This window comes from Geotrypetes seraphini, chromosome 2 (genome assembly GCF_902459505.1).
Source record: "Geotrypetes seraphini chromosome 2, aGeoSer1.1, whole genome shotgun sequence".
Taxonomy (NCBI): Eukaryota; Metazoa; Chordata; class Amphibia; order Gymnophiona; family Dermophiidae; genus Geotrypetes; species Geotrypetes seraphini.
The window spans coordinates 273,083,641-273,097,576 of record NC_047085.1 but is presented as its reverse complement, the minus strand read 5'-3'; the positions used below and the strand labels follow the sequence as shown (position 1 = coordinate 273,097,576).

General features: G+C 47.0%; 1 protein-coding gene across 3 annotated transcripts in view; it reads right to left on the bottom strand.

Annotated features, from left to right (window-relative positions):
- Positions 1 to 13,936, bottom strand: part of ANKS6 (ankyrin repeat and sterile alpha motif domain containing 6) — a 277,710-nt gene that overhangs the window by 98,447 nt on the left and 165,327 nt on the right. For all 3 annotated transcript variants that reach the window (XM_033929683.1, XM_033929681.1, XM_033929682.1), the window contains exon 10: positions 1,118 to 1,283. In XM_033929683.1, coding sequence (XP_033785574.1) covers positions 1,118 to 1,283 — 166 coding nt within the window. The remainder of the gene's footprint in view (positions 1 to 1,117; positions 1,284 to 13,936) is intronic.

Below are 13,936 nucleotides of genomic sequence, written 5' to 3'. Positions count from 1 at the left end.
TATTGTCATGTTCAGGTTTGGGCCTAGCCATACTCCTAGGTTTCTTACTCCCTCCTTGGATGATTTTATGGTGCTGCCATTCAGAGTTAGTTGGTAATCTGGGCTGTTCCCCCCCCCCACCAATTGTTAATTAGAAGTACAGCTCTCACTCCGTATTTGCTGTTTTATTATTTGCGATTTTGGTTATTTGCAATTTTTACCATGCTGGCTCCTCCCCCAGAATGACATCATCCCAGAATTTTCTTCAGCATGCAGCATTGCCGAGCGGGCACTTTTCCCCATGAAGTTTCACTTACAGTATGTCTTTCTTACCTTGTTGCTAAGAACAACAAACTACAGTTTACCCTTCTCTCCAAAAGAACCCTGTCAACCGCCGCTTCTGGCTCACCACTCCTCGCTATTGCTCTGACAGCTGCAGACAACGAACCACAGTTTACCCTCCTAGCTCCTGCACTCAATGACGACCGGAAGGGAGAATGTAGAACCAAAAGAACCCTGCCAGCCACCACCGTCGCTTCCAGCTCACCACCCCTCGCTATCGTTCCGACAGCTGAAGACATCTTTTGAAAAGGCGCGGGGCGACAGAGGAGCTTGCGCTTCGAAGCAGACCATAAGGGACAATGCTTGGTGGACACACTGTTGCCTTTAAGTTATTCGCGGTTTTTCAGGGCAGGCGGGGGGGAGAGGCGAATAACTTTCTCTCATGTTATTTGCAGTTTTATCATATTCTCGAGGCTTTTTAACAGAAAACTGCGAATAACATATGAGAAAGTTATTTGCAGTTTTTCCTTATTTGTCCCCGAATATGGAGGGAGAAGTGTAGATTAGTTTTTTCCTTGTTGGCTACTAGTCTGTTAGAACAAACCAAAGATTTTCTCTAGGATATTCAGAGCCCACAAGGAACTTTAGCTTCAAACATAACCCTTATATCACTATAGATGAGAGCTACACTCCCACTTTTGCTCTCTCATTTATTAAGCTTTGTAACATAAATCATATATTCATATAGCGTGAGTGATGCAACCAGGTCACCAAGTTAATGCAGAAATAAAACTGGATGTATTACTTACATACATACTGCGAGTTTAATAGCACAGATGTATCAAGAGCACTGTACCTGATTTGTTATGTGGCTCTCCAGTATGTCTGTTCATTCCAGCTACACTGTTGGATCCACCAGAGGAGTGTGGCGAGTGATTGTAGTTTCCTGAATTTGAAGGGGAGGCAGGGTTCCGCGTTATACTTGAACATTTTACAGCTCTTACTCCTCGGCTGACAGATGTCTGAAGAAAGAGTCAATTTCCTATATTTAACTGAAAAGACTTTTAAGTGAAAACATGTCTACAATGCATGTGTGTAATGGGAAACAAAAATGCTTATCTGTACCAGGAATTTGCTGAAGGCACATCAGGGGTCAATACAACAACCCTTACTATACAGTCATTGCTTTACTGCAAAATTATCACTGGTAAAATGACTTGACATGCTATAAGCAATGAGCATGCATATTACTACTAAATTAAAAATCTTCAACAGTAATCAGCAGCTTACTGCTAATGTCACCCTTCCTGTCAGTGGGTGAGCAGTTATTGGCTCACACACCAACAGGAAGGGTGACATGTTAAAAACAAGCAAATAAAAAAAACAATCATACAAGCACTGGCACCAGCTTCTTGTCTCACCCCCTCTCTCTGAACCAAACCTATCCCTAGTGATCTATGATCCCTCCCCACCCCTCTCCAACAACCTGACCCAAACTGCCCCATCATCCACAGATAAAAACATTCCCTAGTAGTCTACTACTCCTCCCACCACCGTTCATTCTTCTAATATTTTCTGGCCTCCTATTCCTCTTTCCCCTGAGCTATCCTCCTTTTCCCCAAGTACAACATCATCCTCTCATCCCCCCCACCCCATACCTTCAAGGGAGACAAAAGTGATGCCAACAAGCTCCTACCTATAGCACTGACATCATAAAAAATGGTGACGTCCTGCCCTGTATGGTACATCTTAGGAATGCACCAGGTGGGAACAGCATTCGGGCCAGCGGCAGGAGTTAGGCAGAGCTGAGCCTAGCGATCCCAAGCACGTGGTAGCTCAGAGGAGCGGAGGAAGCCACAGGGGAGAGAGACAGAGGAGCGGAGAGCAGAGCAGCACGATCGGAGGAGGCAGAGAGAGTGAGACAGAGGAGCGGAGAGCAGAGTAGCACGATCGGAGGAGGCAGAGGGAGAAAGAGACACAGGAGTGGTGAACAGTGAGATCGGAGGAGGTGAGAGATAACTCCGCCTACCCCCCGACGTCACCAGCAGCACTAGCCATTTAAGGGGAGGAGCCAACGGCAAGGAACTCGTTGGGAACAGCATTCGGGCCAGCGGCAAGAGTTAGGCAGAGCTGAGCCTAGCGATCCCAAGCATGTGGTAGCTCAGAGGAGCGGAGGAAGCTACAGGGGAGAGAGACAGAGGAGCGGAGAGCAGAGCAACACGATCGGAGGCAGAGAGAGTGAGACAGAGGAGCGAAGAGCAGAGTAACATGATCGGAGGAGGCAGAGGGAGAAAGAGACACAGGAGCGGTGAGCAGTGAGATCGGAGGAGGCGAGAGATAACTCCGCCTACCCCCCGACATCACCAGCAGCACTAGCCATTTAAGGGCAGGAGCCAACGGCAAGGAACTCGTTGGGAACAGCATTCGGGTCAGTGGCAGGAGTTAGGCAGAGCTGAGCCTAGCGATCCCAAGCACGTGGTAGCTCAGAGGAGCGGAGAAAGCTACAGGGGAGAGAGACAGAGGAGCGGAGAGCAGAGTAGCACGATCGGAGGAGGCAGAGGGAGAAAGAGATACAGGAACGGTGAGCAGTGAGATCGGTGAGCAGTGAGATCGGAAGAGGCGAGAGATAACTCCGCCTACCCCCCCGACGTCACCAGCAGCACTAGCCATTTAAGGGGAGGAGCCAACGGCGCGCAGCAAAGGCGCTCGCCTTAACGAGAGCGCCTTTGCGAAGGGCCTCAAGAAGGGCCTCTAGGAGGGCCGACTCTGCACCTTTGAGAGCTCCAGTAACCTGTTAGACCCTTCTAGCTCACTAACTAGTAGGTAATACTCTCAAACTATTTAGCAGACAAACTTTCTCAGACACCCTAACCTTTCAAACCTTCTCAAACACCCTAACCTTTCAAACCTTCTCTCAAGCTAACTAACAGGCACCCTAGCCCTTCACACCTTCCAACTCTCAAGCTAACCAACAGGCAGACTTTTCTTTCAAACTCTCACACAGCCAGACTCTTTCTTTCTTTCTTTCCAACTCTCAAACTTGCAGTCTTTCCATCTAACTAGCAAACTATCCAACTAGCTAACAAGCAGGCAGACTTAATTAATTAACAGCTTGCAAATGGCAGGGAGAACAAGGAATACCAAGACTACAATCAAGACCAGCATTCCAGTCACCGGAGAGACCCCGGGGACGGCCACGGCCTACGCACAGACTGAGGATGACCCAGGACGGTGGGCAGAGGTCTCTGTGCAGACCGAGGCCTTCCCCCAGCAGTACACTATGGTCTCTACGCAGACGGAGGAGATGGACCTGCTAGACGGAGACGTCTTACAAGAACTGAGGAACCTAAGGGAGGAGGTGAAGCGCTTGAGGAGCATCAGAGAGGATGAGGACTTCCTGAGGGACCAATTTGCAGACCTGACATGCAATTAAGGGAGGTTTGCTGTCTGCCTGGAGCCAGGATCCGAGATGTCACCTCCTGTCTAGATAGACTTCTCAGGCCCGATGACCACTTCCCCATGCTTCTCATCCACGTCGGAACGAACGACACTGCCAGGAACACCACGGAGAACATACCCAATGACTTTGGAGCCCTGGGCGAGAAGCTGAGGTGGATCGGAGTGCAGGTGGTCTTCTCCTCGATCCTCCCAGTGAGAGACAAGGGGAAAGCCAGGGAGGAGCGCATCCAGAGGATTAACGAGTGGCTACAAGGATGGTTCAAGGAGATGAACTTTGGTTTCCTTAACTACGGAGAGGCACTGCAGGGACTTCAGGGACCAGACGGACTACACCTAACCAAAAAAGGAAAGACGTCTTCGGACACCGACTAGCCCACCTACTTCATAGGGCTTTAAACTAGGTAAGTTGGGGGAGGGTACCCACTCAGATACCAGCACAGTAAGGAACTACCCTGCGAAGTAGAGTCGCAACTCCACTTCTGAGTCAGAGGTAAGAGCATACACTGATAACAATAACAATACTGATAACTATACTCTAGGAGTTCCACTAACTCAGATGGGGGACCCCCCTGAGGGATTTAGCAAACACAAGGTATGAAGGGCTATGTATGTTAATGCACACAGTTTGGGCAATAAGATATTGGAATTGGAGATGGAGATAATGAACGCCGATCTAGACGTGGTGGCCATATCCGAAACTTGTTTCACGAACTCACATGGGTGGGACATGGTTATACCAGGTTACAACTTACTTCGTCGGGACAGAGAGGGCAAATTAGGAGGAGGGGTAGCACTATACACTAAGAAGACATCAAAATTACCAGAATCACAGACGTCAGGTACACCGGGGAATCCCTCTGGGTGAATTTGGCCAGAGGAAACAAAAAATGCCTGTATCTTGGTGTGGTATACAGACCTCCAAGACAACAAGAAGACAAGGATATAGAATTAACCGAAGACATAGAGAACATCACTTTGCGTGGGGACACAGTTCTGTTAGGGGATTTCAATATGCCCGATGCAGATTGGAACACACTTTCCGCATCAACCAGCGCAGCAGAAGGCTATTAACCTCCATAAAGGGAGCACGCGCAAACAATTGGTAGTGGAGCCCACTAGGGATTAGGCTATACTGGACCTGGTACTCACCAATGGGGAAAGCGTCTCGGAAGTTTCGGTAGGTGAAACGCTAGCCTACAGCGACCACAACATGGTATGGTTCTACCTGAGGAAAGGATTCACTAGATCGAGCACAACAAAGGTCCTCAACTTTCGGGGCACTGACTTCAAGCGCATTGGTGAATTTGTCCATTGGGCACTAAAAGACCAAGTTGAGACCAACAATGTGGAAACTATGTGGTTAACCCTAAAATCTACCTTGCACGAAGCGACAAACCGCTATATAAAAACAGTAAGCAAACGACGGAGAAACAATAGACCCCAGTGGTTCACTGCGGAGATTTCGGACCTCGTTAAGAAAAAGAAAAAGGCATTTATTTCCTACAAACAATCAGGAAATGGGGAGGTTAGAAAAGACTATCTGGCCAGGTCCAAGGCTGTCAAAACGGCAGTCAGAGCGGCCAAGCTTCGAATAGAAGAGAATCTAGCAAAGAACATTAAGAAGGGGGATAAATCCTTTTTCAGATATATTAGTGATAGAAGAAGAAACACAGATGGGATAGTACGCCTCAGGACACCAGAAGGGAATTATGTAGAATCGGATTCTGACAAAGCTGAACTACTAAATGAATACTTCTGCTCGGTCTTTACCTGCGAGGCGCCAGGGTCCGGTCCACAGTTGCAAGCAAGACCCGTTTTGGAACTTCAAATTTACACCCAGCAGCGTCTACTGTGAACTATCAAGACTCAAAGTGAACAAAGCTATGGGACCGGACAATCTACACCCCAGGATGCTTAGAGAGTTATGTGATGTCATGGCAGAGCCGTTATCCATGCTCTTCAATCTTTCCATGAGTACGGGAAGAGTCCCCTTGGACTGGAAAAGAGCTAACGTCATCCCACTTCACAAAAAGGGCTGCAGGGCGGAGGCTGCTAATTACAGACCGGTGAGTCTCACATCCATAGTGAGTAAACTCATGGAAACACTAATTAAACGTAAACTAGATACGGTCCTGGACGAGGAGAATCTATGGGATCCCCACCAACATGGATTCACTAAGGGTAGGTCCTGTCAATCTAATCTAATTAGCTTCTTTGACTGGGTAACAAGGAAGCTGGATGCCGGAGAGTCCCTAGATGTCATGTACTTGGACTTCAGTAAAGCTTTTGATACCGTCCCACACCGCAGGTTACTGAGCAAGATGAAATCAATGGGACTGGGAGAAACTCTAACTGCATGGGTCAACGATTGGCTAAGCAGTAGACTTCAGAGGGTGATAGTAAATGGTACCCTCTCCAAAACTTCGGCGGTGACCAGTGGAGTGCCGCAGGGCTCGGTATTGGGTCAGGTCCTATTCAACATATTTGTAAGTGATATGACTCAGGGGCTTAAAGGTAGAATAACATTGTTCGCCAATGACACCAAACTCTGCAACATAGTAGGTAAAATCACTTTGCCCGACAGTATGATGCAAGACCTACTTCTACTGGAACACTGGTCCTCGACTTGGCAGCTTGGCTTCAATGCAAAAAAATGTAAGGTCATGCACCTTGGCAGCAGAAATCCGTGCAGAACTTACACACTAAATGGCGAGACCTTAGCCAAGACTGTAGCAGAACGGGATTTAGGAGTGATAATCAGTGAAGACATGAAAATTGCCAATCAGGTAGAGAAGGCTTCATCCAAGGCTAGACAAATGATGGGTTGCATCCGCAGAAGCTTTGTTAGCCGGAAGCCCGAAGTCATCATGCCGTTGTACAGATCCATGGTGAGACCTCACCTGGAATATTGTGTTCAATTCTGGAGGCCACATTAACAAAAAGATGTGCTGAGAGTTGAGTCGGTTAGAGAGGGGGAGATGGAAGCAAATGGTAAACTAGAGTCCCTCTGGATAAAGATTCCTGAACAAAAAGAAGCAGATATACAAATTGGCCTCTATTATCGACCACCGGGACAGACTGAAGAAACAGACAAAGAAATGATGGAGGAAATTAACAGTGGATGTAAATCAGGAAATGTAACGATCATGGGGGACTTCAACTTTCCGGGGATAGACTGGAAACTGGGAACGTCAATCTGCGGCAGGGAGACAAAATTCCTAGAGATGATAGGAGATTGCTTCCTTGAACAAATGGTGGGAGAACCGACAAGAGGAAACGCAATCCCGGACTTGGTTATAAATGGCATTACTGGAAGGACAGCAGATGTAGAGGTTAAGGCCCCGCTGGGGACAAGTGATCACAATATGATCAATTTTACCATTGGCATCGGAAAGGGGAAACCAATCAAGACTAAAGCCACAACCTTTAACTTCAAAAAAGGGAATTACGACAGCATGAGAACCATGGTTAGAAAATGGTTCAAGAAGGGCAAAGCAGAAATCCAAACAGTTGATCAAGCATGGTCTCTACTGAAAAACACCATCATTGAAGCACAGAATCTTTACATACCGAAGATATCCAAAGGAAGGCAAAAAAAGAGCAAAGGTGAACCAGCTTGGTTATCCAAAGAGGTGAAGGTTGCAGTAAGGGAAAAGAGGAACTTGTTTAAACAATGGAAGCAGGAAAAAACGACGGAGGCCTGGAACTATCACAAAATCGACCAGTAAAAGTGTCATAAAGCGGTAAGAGAAGCCAAAAAAGTCTATGAAGAAAAGATAGCGCAAGAAAACAAAAACTTTAAGCCCTTTTTTAGATATATAAAAGGAAAGAAACCAGCAAGAGAAACAGTGGGCCCTCTCAACGACCGAGGAAGGATAGGGTCAATCAAAGAAGACAAACAGGTTGCCGATAGGTTAAATTCATTCTTTGCCTCTGTCTTCACAAACGACGACACTACAACAATGCCAGACATTGGGAGGGTATTCACCGGAGGCATAGAGGAGAGCATAACAACAGTAAATGTGGAGTTGGACATGATTTACTTTCAGATTGACAAACTAAAAAGTGATAAATCCCCTGGACCGGATGGAATTTACCCGAGAGTATTAAAGGAACTTAAGATAGAAATTGGGGAACTATTACAATCCTTAGCTAACATGTCAATTAGAACCGGGCAAATACCAGACGACTGGAGGATAGCAAATGTCATCCCAATTTTCAAAAAAGGATCAAGAGGTGAACCAGGAAACTACAGACCGGTGAGTCTCACATCGGTTCCTGGGAAGATAATCGAAGCACTAATTAAAGATCGCATTGTACAACACTTGGAAAAGCACAACCTAATGAGAGCTAGTCAACACAGCTTCAGGAAAGGGAGGTCATGTTTGACAAATTTACTTCAATTCTTTGAGAAGGTGAACAAGCAAATAGATATTGGAGATCCAGTGGACATAATTTACTTGGACTTCCAAAAAGCGTTTGACAAGGTTCCGCACGCAAGGCTTATGAGTAAACTACTAAGTCATGGAATAGGAGAAGTGCACGGATGGATCGGAAATTGGCTAGAGAACAGAACGCAGAGGGTAACTATAAATGGGAAATTCTCGGACTGGGAGAAGGTGACCAGCGGTGTGCCCCAGGGCTCGGTTCTTGGGCCCATCTTGTTCAATATTTTTATAAATGACCTGGAAGAGGAAACATCATGCAATATAATCAAGTTTGCAGATGATACGAAACTATGTTGGGCGGTTGGCTCTCAAAGGGACTGTGAGGATCTTCAGAAGGATCTAAACCAGCTGGAAACGTGGGCAATAAAGTGGCAGATGAATTTTAACATAGACAAATGCAAGGTGATGCATCTGGGAAAGAAAAACAAAGAACATGAATACAAGATGTCAGGGGTGACATTAGCCAAATGCGAACAAGAAAGGGATTTGGGGGCGCTGATAGACAGAACCCTAACGGCGGCAGCAAAGAAAGCAAATAGGATGTTAGGCATGATTAAGAAGGGGATCACGAGTAGGTCAGAAGATGTTATAATGCCACTTTACAGAACAATGGTCAGACCACACTTAGAATACTGTGTCCAACACTGGTCTCCATACCTTAAGAAGGATACAATTCTGTTGGAAAGGGTGCAGAGGCGAGCCACGAAACTAGTCAAAGGCATGGAGAATTTAAGCTACAAGGAACGCCTCGGAAAACTGGGACTGTTCACCCTCGAAAAGAGAAGACTGCGTGGGGATCTGATAGAGACTTTTAAAATATTAAAAGGATTTGACCAAATTGACCAGGAAGCAGCATTACTGACATTTTCAGATGTGACACAGACAAGAGGTCATAGCCTGAAACTGAGTGGCAGCAGGTTCAGGACAAATGTCAGGAAGTTCTGTTTCACACAACGAGTGGTGGGCGCTTGGAATGCTCTCCCGGAGGAGGTGGTGGCAGAGACTACTGTTCTGGGTTTCAAACGCAAGTTGGATGCACACCTTTTTGCAAATCATATTGAGGGATACGGGAAATCCAGGTCTCCAACAAGGAGCACCTAAATAGGCCTCCGCGTGTGCGGATCGCCGGACTAGATGGACCTTGGTCTGATCCGGTGAAGGCGTTTCTTATGTTCAAAGAATGGCCACCAGGATGGTCTCGGAGCTTAGGGATCTCCCGTATGAGGAAAGGCTGAATAAATTGCAGCTGTACTCACTTGAGGAACGTAAAGAGAGAGGAGACATGATTGAGACGTTTAAATATATCATAGGCCGTATCGAGGTGGAAGATGATATCTTCTTTCTTAAAGGACCATCGGCCACAAGAGGGTATCCGCTGAAAATCAGAGGAGGGAAATTTCATGGCGACACCAGGAAGTATTTCTTCACCGAAAGGGTGGTTGATCATTGGAACGAACTTCCACTGCAGGTGATTCAGGCAACCAGCCAAATTTTAAAAGTAAATGGGATACACATGTGCGATCTCTAGAGGGGTAAAGTCGAGGGGGGTGGGTGATAAGAGTGGGCAGACTTGATGGGCTATGGCCCTTTTCTGCCGTCATTTTTCTATGTTTCTATGTTACTCTGCTATATAAGGGAATGCAATGTCATTTTTAAAGGCATGGGCACCATCTTCTAGACTAGAATTTCTCAACCAAGACCTCGGGGCACTCTAAGCCAGTATGGGTTTTCAAGATATTCACAATGTCTAAGCATGAGATAGATTTGTATGCACTGCCTTCTAGGCAAATGTGTATGCAAATCTATCTCATATATATTCATTGTGCATATCCTGAAAACTTGGCTGGGTGTGTTCCAAGGACTGGGTTGAAAAGCATTGCACTAAACCAGTGGTCTCAAACTCAAACCCCTGCAAAGGTTTCCTTTTGGCTAAGTCTTAATAATAATATTGTAATTTATAACTAAAGAGGCATATGATCAAGAAGGAGAAATTAGGTTCTTACCTGCTAATTTTCTTTATGTTAGTCTGTAGATCGGTATAGTCCTTACGAATGGATATTATACCTCACTATGACCAGCAGGTGGAGACTGAGACAAAAACTTGTTGTAGTATATTAGCTGAGGCTCCCTCTAGCAATCCAGTCTGCCGAATAGTCAAGCAGAACCTAGGAAAATACCGAGAACAGCAAAAACACAGGGTAACAACTGTTGAAAACTGTATAGAACTGGAATCCTGCATTGAAAGTGTCCCCGCAGCTCACCAGCCGCTGTTCTTTTATCTCCCCGGCCCTAGAAAAATACTAGAACCTGCAGAAAAATTCAAAAGCTGCACAGGAGCAAAAACCCACAATCACCGCACAAAGACAGATAGGGTGGGTGACTACACCGGTCTACAGGCTAACAGAAATAAAATTAGCAGGTAAGAACCTAATTTCTCCTTGTGTAGTGCCTGTTAGACCGGTATAGTCCTTATAAATGGGATGTACCAAAGCAGTACCCATCAAGGTTGGGACCGCCGAAGGGCCAACACAGGAACATGCTCATCGAACACCGCGTCCCGACACGCTGAACATCCACAAGGAATGCAGAGAAGACCAAACTGCAGCTTGCAAATATCCACTGGAGGCACTAAAGAAGACTCAGCCCAAGAAGCTGCTTGATCCCGAGTGGAATGAGCCTTGAGATATTCAGGAACAGGCTTTTTCTGAAGAAGAGAAGCGGAAGCAATAGTCTCCATGATCCAACGCACAATGGTAGCCATGGAAGCACCACACCCCCCTGACGAGGACCCGCCAGAAGGACAAAGAGATGATCTGACTTCCTGATCTCCTGGGTCCTTTGGAACATAAGCGTGAAGAATCTGACTGACTTCCAACTTGTGCAACTGTTTCTGCTCAGAAAATCCCTCCCAACCCAACACTGGGAGGACCACTGCCTGATGGACATGAAAAGGAGAAACTATCTTGGGCAGAAAAGACAACCTGCTCCCTAGAGAATTTGAGACAGGGAGACCTGCAAGAGAAAACCTGCAGCTCAGAAACACGTCTAGCAGATGAAATTGCCACCAGGAAGACCTCTTTAAGAGTAAGGTCCTTCAAAGAGCAGTCACCCAAAGGTTCAAAGGGAGGACGCACCAGAATAGACAGGACCAAATTAAGATCCCAAGATGGAACAGAGGGCCGCACGGGAGGCTTGAGTAATTTGGCCACCCGCAAGAAGCAAATCACAACAGGAATGGCTGTTAAACGCTGACCTTTCAACGACCCATGAAAAGGCTGACAAGGCCACAAACTGAACCCGGAGAGAAGACCAAGCCAGCCCGCTGTCAAGGCCATTCTGCAAGAACTCTAAGATGTTGGACAAGGAAGCAAAAAAAGAGACCACTCCTTGTGCAGCACACCACTCCTCAAATATACGTCAAAACCGCACAAAAGCCCGAGAAGTGGAAAGTCTTCAAGACCTCAAGAGGGTTGAGATCACATTACCTAATACCCCTTCTTATCTAGGCGGTCCCTTTCAAGAGCCAAGTCGTAAGACAAAAGGGACCCAAATCAAACAATGGAATAGGGCCCTGAGACAGAAGGTTAATCATAAGAGGCAGAGGAAGAGGAACCACCACCAAATGCCTTACCAGGTCTGCCTCACCACGGACGCCTGGGCCAATCCGGAACCACAAGAATCAACAGGCTGGGATGTCGAACAACGTGGAGAAGAACTCTGCCCACTAATGGCCACGGAGGAAATACATCCAATGGACCCTCCATTGGCCATAGGGGAACCAGAGCACCCAGCCCCTCGGCCTGACCATCTATGCAACGACTGAAGAAGCGGGGCGTTTTGGTGTTGACAAGTGTGGTCATCAGGCCCATGAAGGGCTGGCTCCAAGACTGCACAATTAGCTGAAAAGCAGCGCAGCTTAGACACCACTCTCCGGGATCTAGGATGTGACAACACATTCTCTATGTCGGCATTGTGGGAGGCTGAAATGTCCTGAAGATGAGACTCTGAGCATGAGCACAGCCGCCTCCTGTGCTACCAAAGTGCTCTTGGTGCCTCCCTAAAGACTGATATAGGCAACAGCTGTGGCATTGTCCGAAAGAACCCTGACTGACTTGCCCATCAGAAAGGACTGGAAGGCTAACAGTGCTAGATGGATGGCTCTGGTCTCTAAGACATTGATCGACCAGGAAGTCTCCTCCGTGGACCAGGTGCCCTGAGCTGAGTGACCCAGACACTGCTCCCCAATGAGGAGACTGGCATCCGTGAAAAGCACCATTCACTGCGGCTGGTCCAGACCCGCCCCTTGCACAAGATGGGAGGTCTGGAGCCACCAACGAAGATTACGAACCAAGCCCCAAAGAGGAACAGGATGATCCAGACTGTGCCTTTGAGGCGACCACCTCTGAAGAAGAGCATACTGAAGAGGATGCATAAGGGCACGAGCCCGCCTCACTATGTCTAGGGAAGCTGCCATCGACCCCAAGACTTGGAGGAAATCCTGCACCCGAGGACACCAGGACACTATAAGCAGGCAAATCTGAGACTACAATTTGCTTACCCGTGCCTCTGGGAGGAAGACCTTCCCCAAGGAGGTGTCAAACAGAACTCCAAGATACTCCAGGCGCTGAGAGGGGGCCAACCGATTCTTGGAAAGGTTGACAACCCATCTCAGTGACTGCAGAAACTCCACCACCCGAGCTGTGACCTGGGTGCTCTCCTGGAACGACTTTGCTCAAATCAACCAGTCGTCCAGATAAAACATAAGAATCTAAGCATCGCCTCTGCTGAGTCAGACCACAAGTCCATCATGCCCAGCAGTCCGCTCCCACGGCGGCCCCCCAGGTCAATGACCTGTAAGTTATCTATTATTTAAGACATTTTGCCTGTATAGTATCCCTCTAATTATACCCTTCAATCCCCTTTTCCTTCAAGAACTCGTCCAATCCCATTTTGAAACCCCAAATCGTACTCTGCTCTACCACCTCTTCTGGAAGCGAGTTCCAGGTGTCCACCACCCTCTGAGTGAAGACGAATTTCCTAGCATTTGTTCTGAATCTGTCTCCCTTCAATTTTTTTGAGTGCCCTCTAGTTTTTGTTGCCCCCGCCAGTCTGAAGAATCTGTCCCTCTCTACTTTCTCTATACCCTTCATAATCTTGTAAGTTTCTATCATATCCCCTCTAAGTCTCCGCTTTTCCAGGGAAAACAGCCCCAGCTTCTCCAGCCTCTCAGCATATGGAAGGTTCTCCATGCCCTTTATCATTTTTGTTGCTCTTCTCTGAACCTTCTTGAGTATCACCATATCCTTCTTAAGGTATGGCGACCAGTATTGAACGCAGTACTCCAGATGCGGTCGCACCATTGCCCTATACAGCGGGAGTATAACCTCCTTGGTTCTGGTAGTGATACCTTTTTTGATAATGCCCAACATTCTGTTCGCCTTTTTTGAGGCTGCTGCGCATTGTGCCGCTGGTTTCATTGTTTTATCCACCAAAACCCCCAAGTCTTTTTCTAGGTTGCCTTACTCCAATATCGTCCCCCACATCGTGTAGTTGTACATCGGGTTTCCTTTCCCTATGTGCATTGTCAGCATAGCTATCGCTACCATTCAGCATTTTTAGTTGGCATTACTTATGTCAGCGAAGGCCTATGGAAAATTATATCAATCTGACTCTGGCATGTGAATGCAGATAGACCCTGAGGGCAGGGAGACTGTTTTAAGTAGCCCTGATTGAATCATGACTAGCTAAAAGGTGTTAATGTCTGATTA